Here is a 12,640-nt window from a genome sequence, read left to right as displayed (position 1 = left end):
GGCCACCAGAAGGATCTAGCAACCAACTCCCTGGTACCAAAGATTCCTGGATGACCGGCCAGCACCGAACAATGAAGTTCAGAAATAACTTTACTAGTCCACCTATCAGGGACGAACAGTTTCTCGGCCGGACAACGATCAGGTTTATTAGCCTGAAATTTCTGCAACACTCTCCGCAAATCAGGGGAGATGGCAGACACAATGACTCCTTCCTTGAGGATACTCGCCGGCTCAGATAACCCCGGAGAGTCGGGCACAAAACTCCTAGACAGAGCATCCGCCTTCACATTTTTAGAGCCCGGAAGGTATGAAATCACAAAATCAAAACGAGCAAAAAATAACGACCAACGGGCCTGTCTAGGATTCAAGCGCTTGGCAGACTCAAGATAAGTAAGGTTCTTATGATCAGTCAAAACCACCACGCGATGCTTAGCACCCTCAAGCCAATGACGCCACTCCTCGAATGCCCACTTCATGGCCAGCAACTCTCGGTTGCCCACATCATAATTACGCTCAGCAGCAGAAAATTTCCTGGAAAAGAAAGCACATGGTTTGAACACTGAGCAACCAGAACCTCTCTGTGACAAAACCGCCCCTGCACCAATCTCAGAAGCATCAACCTCGACCTGGAACGGAAGAGAAACATCAGGTTGACACAACACAGGGGCACAGCAAAAACGACGCTTCAACTCCTGAAAAGCTTCCACAGCAGCAGAAGACCAATTAACCAAATCAGCACCCTTCTTAGTCAAATCGGTCAATGGTCTGGCAATGCTAGAAAAATTACAGATGAAGCGACGATAAAAATTAGCAAAGCCCAGGAATTTCTGCAGACTTTTTAGAGATGTCGGCTGAGTCCAATCCTGGATGGCCTGAACCTTAACCGGATCCATCTCGATAGTAGAAGGGGAAAAGATGAACCCCAAAAATGAAACTTTCTGCACACCGAAGAGACACTTTGATCCCTTCACGAACAAGGAATTAGCACGCAGTACCTGGAAAACCATTCTGACTTGCTTCACATGAGACTCCCAATCATCTGAGAAGATCAAAATGTCATCCAAGTAAACAATCAAGAATTTATCCAGATACTCACGGAAAATGTCATGCATAAAAGACTGAAAAACAGATGGAGCATTGGCAAGTCCGAACGGCATCACCAGATACTCAAAATGACCCTCGGGCGTATTAAATGCCGTTTTCCATTCATCTCCCTGCCTGATTCTCACCAGATTATACGCACCACGAAGATCAATCTTAGTAAACCAACTAGCCCCCTTAATCCGAGCAAACAAGTCAGAAATCAATGGCAAGGGATACTGAAACTTAACAGTGATCTTATTAAGAAGGCGGTAATCAATACACGGTCTTAGCGAACCATCCTTCTTGGCTACAAAAAAGAACCCTGCTCCCAATGGTGATGACGATGGGCGAATATGTCCCTTCTCCAGGGACTCCTTCACATAACTGCGCATAGCGGTGTGTTCAGGTACGGACAAATTAAATAAACGACCCTTAGGGAATTTACTACCAGGAATCAAATCGATAGCACAATCACAATTCCTATGCGGAGGTAGGGCATCAGACTTGGACTCTTCAAATACATCCTGAAAGTCCGACAAGAACTCTGGGATGTCAGAAGGAATGGATGACGAAATAGACAAAAATGGAACATCACCATGTACTCCCTGACAACCCCAGCTGGTTACCGACATAGAGTTCCAATCCAATACTGGATTATGGGTTTGTAGCCATGGCAACCCCAACACGACCACATCATGCAAATTATGCAGTACCAGAAAGCGAATAACTTCCTGATGTGCAGGAGCCATGCACATGGTCAGCTGGGCCCAGTACTGAGGCTTATTCTTGGCCAAAGGTGTAGCATCAATTCCTCTCAACGGAATAAGACACCGCAAAGGCTCCCAAGAAAAATCCACAACGTTTAGCATAATCCAAATCCATCAGATTCAGGGCAGCGCCTGAATCCACAAACGCCATGACAGAATACGATGACAAAGAGCACATTAAGGTAATGGACAAAAGGAATTTGGACTGTACAGTACCAATAACGGCAGAGCTATCGAACCGCCTAGTGCGTTTAGGACAATTAGAAATAGCATGAGTAGAATCACCACAATAGAAACACAGTCTGTTCAGACGTCTGTGTTCTTGCCGTTCTACTTTAGTCATAGTCCTGTCGCACTGCATAGGCTCAGATTTACTCTCAGACAATACCGCCAGATGGTGCACAGATTTACGCTCGCGCAAGCGACGACCGATCTGAATGGCCAAGGACATAGACTCATTCAAACCAGCAGGCATAGGAAATCCCACCATTACATCCTTAAGAGCTTCAGAGAGACCCTTTCTGAACAAAGCCGCTAGTGCAGATTCATTCCACAGAGTGAGTACTGACCACTTCCTAAATTTCTGACAATATACTTCTACATCATCCTGACCCTGGCATAAAGCCAGCAGATTTTTCTCAGCCTGATCCACTGAATTAGGCTCATCGTAAAGCAATCCCAGCGCCTGGAAAAATGCATCAACATTACTCAATGCAGAATCTCCTGGTGCAAGAGAAAACGCCCAGTCCTGTGGGTCGCCGCGCAAAAAAGAAATAATAATCAAAACCTGTTGAATAGGATTACCAGAAGAATGAGGTTTCAAGGCCAAAAATAGCTTACAATTATTTCTGAAGCTCAGGAACTTAGTTCTGTCACCAAAAAACAAATCAGGAATCGGAATTCTTGGTTCTAGCATCGATTTCTGATCAATAGTATCTTGAATCTTTTGTACATTTACAACGAGATTATCCATTGAGGAGCACAGAGCCTGAATATCCATGTCCACAGCTGTGTCCTGAAGCACTCTAATGTCTAGGGGAAAAAAAAGACTGAAGACAGAGCTAAGAAAAAAAAAATGATGTCAGGATTTCTTTTTTCCCTCTATTGGGAATCATTGGTGTGGCTCCTTGTACTGTTATGGCTGGCAATCAGGCAACACAGCGTGCAGTAATCAGCGCACATACAGAGATCTGGCAATAACCAAAAACAATAGGACGAGCTCTGAGACGTGGAATCTCTGTAGACTGCAGTACCTGATCTATCCTCACACAACTATAAGCAGCAGTGGATTGCGCCTATCACTACCTATGCAACTCGGCACTGCCTGAGGAGCTGACTAGCCTGAAGATAGAAATACAAGCCTGACTTACCTCAGAGAAATACCCCAAAGGAATAGGCAGCCCCCCACATATAATGACTGTTAGCAAGATGAAAAGACAAACGTAGGAATGAAATAGATTCAGCAAAGTGAGGCCCGATATTCTAGACAGAGCGAGGATAGCAAAGAGAACTATGCAGTCTACAAAAAACCCTAAAACGAAAACCACGCAAAGGGGCAAAAAGACCCACCGTGCCGAACTAACAGCACGGCGGTGCACCCCTTTGCTTCTCAGAGCTTCCAGCAAAAGTTAATAGCAAGCTGGACAGAAAAAACAGAAAACAAACTAGAAGCACTTATCTAGCAGAGCAGCAGGCCCAAGGAAAGATGCAGTAGCTCAGATCCAACACTGGAACATTGACAAGGAGCAAGGAAGACAGACTCAGGTGGAGCTAAATAGCAAGGCAGCCAACGAGCTCACCAAAACACCTGAGGGAGGAAGCCCAGAGACTGCAATACCACTTGTGACCACAGAAGTGAACTCAGCCACAGAATTCACAACAGCCTCCACCTTCCAAGTGCCAATAAAGTTATACATTGTCACATATTTTGTTTACTTTTCAGTTTTTATTACATCTTTGTATTTTTTATTTCTAATGTGTCTATTTTATTACCATTGTGCTAAACCTAACCTTAACCTTGTCTTTAACCCTAAGCCCAACCCCAAAGGCCGAGGGAGGCAATTGTGCAAATCAGTCCGAGAGCAACGTACAATGCATGGACTGGCCATGGCTCTCACAACCCATGTGTGACAGTCTCCGTTATTTGCATGAAGTCGTCACGCTCTGGTCGTGAGAAGTGTGGACAGTCCGTGCATTGCGGGTCGAACTTCATGAGCCTTTAGAGTTAGGGATAGAGTTAGGGACAATGCTAGGATTAGGTAATAAAATGAGTAGATTAGAAAAAATACACTGACGTAATAAAAAAAGTAAAAACTAAAAACAATATATAACAATTTTATTTTTTCTTTTGTATTTTTTATCGTATTTCAGCAACAAGCAGAAAATAACTAGAGGTTCAAAGAAACAATTACAAAAGTATTTTCTTAATATACAGTATATCTGTTTGGGGGATAAGGGGTTCAGTACCTAATTAGTGGAAGGAAATCAGTGAGCATGGAGCATGGGTTAAGGGGTGCAAATACTTTCTGTACCATGGGCGCTGGCAACCCACGATGTGTCATGGAGGGTGAACTTGTTACATTCTTTAGATCACGGTGTGTACTACATCTATGGTTTCTGAGAAATAAGCTGCGTAAAGCAAAAGCCTTGAACACCCTTTAAGCAGTCCATAGGGGTGCAGTAGTTTATCACGGTCCAGCGATCTGATGGTTTACCGGTACCTCTGTTTATGTGACCTTGTTTGCCTTGTTTCTGATTAATTACGTGTGTCATTGACTTGGTGACCCGTTGCGACTATTTTAGTGCCTGCGCCCGCGCTCAGGTTCTCTATCTGGACAAAGCGTAAAGTGTTAGATTACAATTTACCGAACAAATGAGATGAGGAAACTGTTATTTTGAGGCAATGAAACGGGATAGAGATAAAGTGGTTTATAATACTGCATGTCTGCCGCGAGGAGACATAATATTCAGGTGGGAAGATGTGATAAGCCATGTTCACACGTTGCGTTTTTTGCTGAGTTTTTTTTTTCTGCCGGTGAAACCTCTCTTGGCAGTAAAGCAGCCGCTTACAAAATGCAGGTTTTTGCTGCATTTTTTACCGCATTTTTAATCAGGTACATTTGTTTCTTGTGCATGCTGATTAAGTTTAGTGCTTTTAGCGCTTGCTTAAAACTGTGTACAGTGGGTATTAACCAGATTGCCTGGAGTAGTGCAATCCAGGGCACTGGTGCAGCACGAGAGACGTCTTGGAGATGGGAGTGGGAGATTCGGATTAAGGAGAATGTTAGTGTTAGGTCATCATGGAAGTTTATTGAGAGAAAAAAAAAACTAATTTTTATCAGAATTTTCAACTATTTCCACAAAGAAGTGGGATTCATTTAAGGTAGACATTTGTCAAATCAGATAATATCCATTTATGTTACATTTTTTGCCAATTTATTGACAACATGTATGCAGTAATATATATTTATTTTATAGAAGGCCATTGTACAAGCGCTGATTTTCTAATTTGTCTTTTTAATTTTTTTAGGATTTTCATCAGGTCACTTTCCAAACCACAGAAAACTGGGAGAAATAGGTAAGTGACCCTGGTGTACATAAAGTAATGCTAATGATTAGTTACGCTGATTATACTGACTTTTCATCATCCAGAGAAAGTGTTGAGTTGTACTTCTCTAAATACCCTGGTAAGTTGCCGCATGCTGCCACCCACCTGGCACTAGCCACTAGTCGTTCTATCTATATCGTGTCATGATCCAGTTCTGAGTTTGTGTTCAGCTGTTTTGTCTCTGGACTGGTCATGTTGGAGTTAATCCCCTCTGCCTCACTTTGAAGCTGGCCGAGCTATTTAAGTCCTCTGCAGCCTGTGGGCCAGTGTCAGCTATAGTTCATGCTGCACGGCTTGAGCACCTGACCTGTTCACTTGTACTAGTGTTCCTTTTTGCCTCTGACTGCCTGTACCCGTTTATGACTTGTCCTGACCTCTGGCTTGTATCCCGACTTCGTCTTATGTCTCACGTTTTGGTTACCGCGTTCCTGGTAGGCTCTGACTTCTTGTTTGTCCCCGACCTTTCCTCTGACTCCCCCTATGTACTGCGCTGATCTCTCTGTGTATGACCTTGGCTTGTCTGACTTCTCTTTCATTACATGTGTTGTAGTTCAGTATTGCTGCGCTGTGTGTACAACCTCTTTTCCTTAACCAGCAGCCCCTGGTGGAGGTTGCACTATACTACACTGCAGCAGCACATTACATATCGCATCTCTTCCTGATGAAAAGAGCAATTTACCCTTAATGTGGTGTAAAAAGGAGGGAAATGGACAGCCATAAAAATGGATGATATGTTTACTTTTTTTTAGTAATGTACGCAAGGTTCTGAATGTACTTTTTTATTGTCTTATATTAAAAGGAAAAATTCAACCATTCTTTTATTATTCCTCCTGGAAATATCTGAATAAGTTGACAATTGGGCATTACCATTCACAATATCGAAGGAGTGGAAGTCCTTTAAAGACTGACGCTGTCCAATCAGTGCTGTCGATGGCAGATTGTGTTGACAAGAGTAATGGTAACACCCAATTTTCAATTTTTAAAATATATCTTTTCAGGAAAAATAACAGAGGAGCAGCAAAAATAACATTCCAAAAAGGATGTTCAAAAGTTGTTATTTCATGGGGAACACATGTCTTTGTCTGGAGAGCTGACAGGTCATTAGAAAGTTATTACCAGTTTGGCAAAATTGATAACTTGGTGATTGGAGGTTTGACGTCCGGATCCGCCATTAAACCTGAGAGCCGGGCTTTGAAATGATGTGTTGGAGAATTGGAAGCACATGAGCGCCACTGATCTATTCATTGTCTATGGTACAACACTTGTGAATCTTTGACCACTCCATAGACAATGAGTTCTGATCTTCGTACTGAACACTTGACACTTTGGGAATAACTTTTTACATTGGATCTAAAAGGTTGACAGAAGTGTTTCAACGCGTTTTGCGACAGGACTGATCCTTTTTAGCAGCTCTGTCAATGTGGAAGAACCTTCCCGGAATCATTTTTTTAAATCTTTTATGCATTGAACCACATTTACGGGGCAAGTACTTTGCCACTTGAGCCATTGAAGCTTCCATCGGTGGTTTCATCCCCTTAAATCTATATATTTGGAGCATTTAATCGTCCGACATCAATCAGTTCCCATAAATAATAGATAAAAGGGTTTGTACTTTACCTTGAATGATGAAACTCTGTGCACAGCCCTGACACAAAAGTTTGTCCTTTCTCTTTGAACCTGCGCCAACCATATCCCATAGCGAGTGAATAGTTTTCCATTCCCCTCACACCTCCATAATGACGCACGTTCTTTACACTTTGTCTGACTGATAGCATTAGACATATTAATTAAAGAAAACTTCAACCTGATTGCGGCTTCCACCTTCTGCTGGTATATTTACTTGAAATGTGTGTAACAGACTGACAAGTATATGGCGAACAGAACAGGCCACGTCTGCTGGCTGAGGAACCGTCCTTTTATCTGTCCACGTTGTCGTCGCCTTCATGTTTATTTTTTATATGGCTCTATTAGTTTTCCATTCATATTTTTTCATCCATGGATCATTTTAATAACTATTAACTACTATTGCCCCTATTATTGTATAGATATAGAATGTTGAGTTTTGTATAACCCCGCCCACCCCACATCATTGATTGGCCGCTTTCTGTGTACAGTGACAGAAAGCTTCCAATCAGTGGTGGGGGTGTGGTTGGACTAGGAGGCACGTGACACCTAGTCCTGTAGTGATAATATCCTGCTGAAAAAACACTGATTTTAATGAATCCGTAAAACACAGAATAGTAAGTGATACATCCCTGGAATCAGCGTCTTTGTCACTACTTAATGCTGCTCTCAGATTCCATAGCTAAACTTGACGACAGATTCACCAATAATCACATTTCCTTATCAACCAAAAAGTGTTTTTCATTAGTAAATGTGGCAACCCAGATGTACGGTAATTGGTTCTTGATAAATTACTTTAATGAACCGTTCTCGATGAAACAGCTGTATTCACAATATGCAAATTATGGTTTGTTTTTCGCAACGTATGAAAATAATCTTTATATTATGGTTTTTACTATTCTTATTCATCGCGGCTCTCCGGAACGTAATATTATGGCCGACGAACGATGGCAGATGCCATTCGCGTGAACAGTTGAACGTCTCTATAAGGGAAAATGTTAAACATATGCAGCGATGTGGGGCTCATACGTTGATAATGCTTATGAAAAATGAGTCTAACAGTATCCAGCGTTTTTCTAGGCTGTGGGCAGGAATCCATCGAGGTCTCGGTAACAAGGAAGGTCACCGGAATGTGAATGAAGGATGAATACCGAGTCGACTCTAGAGAATTCTCCGTACAATAAAAGTATGACAGAGGATGATTAATTATATTTCAGACTAAGATAATTCCCAGAGAATACGAGTGTGTTATAAAGAAGAAAAAAAAGGAAAAAAAAAAGTTTCTAACCCTTTCTAGATGTAATTAAAGGATCGCCGTTAAAGTCGGGGTTAAGACCGTCTAGGAATCCAAAATTCTAAGGCTCACAATAAATAAAAGAATCTCATTTGCATTGGGTTCCGTCTGAATCCTCAGAGTGGAGGAATTAACTACAGGAGAGAGTATTTTAATCCATCGATGAATGGTGTTCTCCACCAGTCGGGCTTATCTGAAGCGAGGGGGTAGACATGAGCCGCGGTTAATAATAGCTTATCAAGGAAAATTCTCAGCAATTAGTATGTAAAGACTGTAAAACCAACTTTCAGGAGTAGTTATTATTAGATTGTAGCATTTGTGTTTTCGGAATAAAATAAATTTAAGGAAGTGGGAATGAAAACCCGGCGTCGGATGTAAAAAAAACAAAAAAAAACGGTGGACTTCCCCTAATCTAATAATCTGTAAAGTCTGATACTCTTGGGCTATAAAATTTTAGGTTGGTGACTGCAAATTGGAAAATCCATCTCATTATAGGGTGGCAAGAAACATCAATCTACTCAACTCTTATCTCAGCTGTTCTGAGTTCTCCAATCCCCTCTGGTATAAATATTCAACTCTTAGTTTGAGTAGTTGCCAGTGATAGCTTGCTATAACCTGGTTTGGAGCTTTAGGTGAGAGTTGTGTGAAGCGAAATGGTGTAAGAGTCGTCGATATATCTGTTTGGAAGTTGCTTTTAGTGTCACCTTATCCCTCCCCTTTTCCCCTTTCTGTAGTTTCGGAGTGCATTGAGTGATTGCTGTTTCTTTTATCCTTGTTTATTTCCTTTTACGTCTATGTTAGAGCAGCACTAGCATTTCTGCTTCCCTACGCTCTAGTCAGGGTAGTTCTTAGGGTAAGAAAGGGATAGGAATGTGATCGCCACACGGGGTTAAAGAAACCATTTAGGGATGCTAGGGAGCTTAGGGTTGCGCAGGGTGAGTGTCAGAAGTACCCCATTTAATCTGTGCCTAGTGGCAGAGCTCCCCTTCAGTCCCGCCATGTGCCATCTTGCTTCTGGCAGAAGCGTGACACCCATGCACTCTCAGCCAAGGTAAACATGGTTATATGGGTAGAATAACGGTTAGCCAAACAGCGATTTGTATGATAGCAGTCTAAGGTGTTTTGCCACATTAAAAACAAGTTATGGCTCATGCATATAAATAATGGGGCCGTAGGGCTTGCATAGAGGTCTTTCAGGTGACCATTGTATGCTGTGTGCCTTCAGTTTAATATGGAATCCTTTGAACATGTATGGGGGTATTCTCCACTTGAAGAAGTGTCTGGAAGTTACTAAGAGGCTTCTCATAGCCACTGACATACAGACTTCTTGCACAAGTAAACGAGTCCTTATAGCACAAGATGCTGTGTTAATTAGAGATGAGTGAATTGTTACAATACAAATTGAATTTGTGTTGAATTTTTAGAAATTAGCTGAACCCGGCAAACTAAAAATATTTGTGATTTGTTTCACGCTAAACGCCAAAATTGTCTACCGTTATATTACACCTTGCAGAAGATTGCATAAAGCCAGATTAAAATTACGTGACTTCAAACAGGTTTTCCCACGGTGCCTTATAGCTATCACAAGTTATAGCACAGTTAATTAAGAGAGACTATTAGCCTTTATAAAAGTCAGAGGCACGGAATGCAGCAGCAAGTTGTCAGTGGATGTCACAGCCTAGCCATAGAGATAGAAAGAGAAGTCTGAAAACACAGAACAAACTCTACAGGTAGTGTGTGAAAGCACAGTAAAGACAAATGTCAGCGTGTGAAGAAAAGAAAATCGCATCATACATGTTTTTCAAGGCATTTGAAATCTTAGGAGTATTTCTAATTTGTCGCAAATTAATTAGCCACTTAGCTTCCTAGGATAATTCAGGAATCTGACAAAATCAAATTGCAAAAGATTTGCTCATCTCCAGTGTCAGCCTCACATTTTGGGTTCTCTGATCTTACAAAGTCAATTTTAGGAAGTATCTCCAACCATGTAACAATCAGGAAGATACGATGATATGGCAAAGGTCAGTTTTCATTCTTACTGAATTATAGACAATATACCGTTAATCTGTTTAGTAGCGGGGTTATCTTATGAAGACAAGCCGTTTCGATATTCCTAGATAGGATATTTGCATGTCATAGGAAAGGCTACCTTCTGAAGAGCAAAGGTGAATTAAAATGCCCATACTTTAATTGTGATTCTTTATGCTGCTCAGGGGTGGGACAGCCCGCCTCTGCCTTAGGAAGTCCCACCCACAAGGATGCCTCTTTTAATTGGTGAGTGTAAAAAAATGCAATTACTATAGTGTAAAATATGAAACTCTGTATTATCAGCCCCAAAAGTCCTTGATTATGATGCAGAATATTCTACTACAAAGTATATATCCAAGAATACATCTAAGTATTCAACTACTTCATGTACCCTGAGATCAGATTCAGATTGTTATAATAGGCACAGAAGATCCAAAAACAGATGATGTACATAATCACTGAAAAATTGCTGAAACAATGCGGCTACTTAAAATCCCCCCAAATAAAGCTTTTAGGATGTATACGCCATCCATATGCTCTCATATTACCTTTCTTTGCTACTTCTTATGCTCCAAAAAGTTCTATTAACTTTCTTCACACAGTTTTAGCTTATCCATTAATGCATATAACTCAGTTCATAACTTAATTAGATGTATGCCATCTAACGTAAGGTAGACTGAGCGTCCATGAGGATATCGGGCAAGAAATTACTGGCTTAACATGAGGAATAAAAGAAATATGCCAAGATGCAAAGATGAGACATGGGGCACTTTCTTGGCAAAATATGTCCTTGGGTTAGATGATCTGAAGCCATGTCATACCCCGAAGATCTGCTGGAAGAAAACTAAAGCTTAAAAGGCTCAAGTTTAAAGAATGGAGTATAAATATTTCAAAGGGGTCATCCTAGTCTTAAAAAGGGTCTTCTGTTCTTCTAGAAACAGTGCCATGCCCCTGGAGATCAGCCACTTTTATTTAAGAATTCAAATGAGCTTGTTGTCGTGATGTATGGGGGTAACAGGGTTCCTGACCATATACAAGGTGGGCTTCCCATTTGCTGTGTCATACAAGCCCCCAAAGCTCTTGACATTCCAGCCATTCTGGGTCCCTCTCTAGTGCTTGCTTACTTCCTGGCAGGTGGCCTGTTTTCACAGTGGTGCACAGTCATCTTTCATGACTCCCAAATGCCACCCTCTGGTCCACTAGAGCCTCCAGTCTCCCCTGCCAAGCTTTCTCACATTGATCACCAACCCTTAGTACATGAATTGCCCAGTCCCTGTGCACACAGGTCTGGGAACTCATATGATAAGTTCATATTTAATAATATTTTAATGCCCCAGATCTTGGTATTTAGGACCCTGGCCCAGGATGCCAAAAACCGACATTCTAAGAAATTCTGGACTATTTGTTGAGTATTGTTGAGTATTGAAGTCTCCTCTTACAAAAGCTCCTTCTAATATGGGTTTTACACCCCTTCCTGGCAGCAAAGTGGTGCCATACTCTTCCTGGGCCAAGCCAATCCTCCGATCGTTACCCGGAAGCTTCTCATTCCTGGGTCCCATTACTTAATTAATAAGCTTGGCGAAAACGATTCCTTTTGATCCCAAAATTCTTGTAGGACTGGTGAATTGTTCAACCTCCATTTGCACAATTTTTCATAATTGTGCAAATGGAGGTTGAACAATTCACCAGTCCTACAAGAATTTCCGGATCAAAAGGAATCGTTTTCGCCAAGCTGATTAATCAAAAGATGAGTTGGGGATGCCAGGAGGTAGGAGGCGGTTCACAGGGTTCCTGTCCGGTGGCAATGGACTTCCGACTTGGCTGCTGGACTAGGGTCCTGCGAAACGATTTGCCCATCTTTAGTAAGGACTACATTAAGCACTGGTCCGCCAGTCCAAGATTGGGGCACGTAGTAACGTAGGGCTCCATTTTCGACCGCTCCATAAATACTCTTTACATTTCCGAGGCACATTTGCCTGTACGTAGAGACTTTTCTAAAACAATATTGGTGACATCTGCCTAACTTTGCCCAAAAGTAATACACCTCTCTTTTGAAAGTTATAAACTAAGAGCCATAACTCGTTCATAAATTGGTTTTTGTAGCGTAAAAGAGGAACATTAGTAAAGAAATCGTCCGCTGACCCCTTCATGGCGTATTATGCTGCTAAATTCAGGCACTTACGGTAAAAAAATTTAAAATTACCGGTGTTCGTGTTTTCATTTTCAGCCTGAATATGT

The 12,640-nt window shown here is 41.6% G+C and overlaps 1 protein-coding gene across 3 annotated transcripts in view; it reads left to right on the top strand.

Annotated features, from left to right (window-relative positions):
• TAFA1 (TAFA chemokine like family member 1) overlaps positions 1-12,640 on the top strand; it is a 396,893-nt gene that overhangs the window by 240,005 nt on the left and 144,248 nt on the right. For all 3 annotated transcript variants that reach the window (XM_069736533.1, XM_069736534.1, XM_069736535.1), the window contains exon 3: positions 5,380-5,427. In XM_069736533.1, coding sequence (XP_069592634.1) covers positions 5,380-5,427 — 48 coding nt within the window. The remainder of the gene's footprint in view (positions 1-5,379; positions 5,428-12,640) is intronic.

The sequence above is a fragment of the Ranitomeya imitator genome, chromosome 8 (genome assembly GCF_032444005.1).
Source record: "Ranitomeya imitator isolate aRanImi1 chromosome 8, aRanImi1.pri, whole genome shotgun sequence".
Taxonomy (NCBI): domain Eukaryota; kingdom Metazoa; phylum Chordata; class Amphibia; order Anura; family Dendrobatidae; genus Ranitomeya; species Ranitomeya imitator.
Note: the sequence above shows the minus strand (reverse complement) of the source record. Positions and strands in the feature narration are given on the sequence as shown.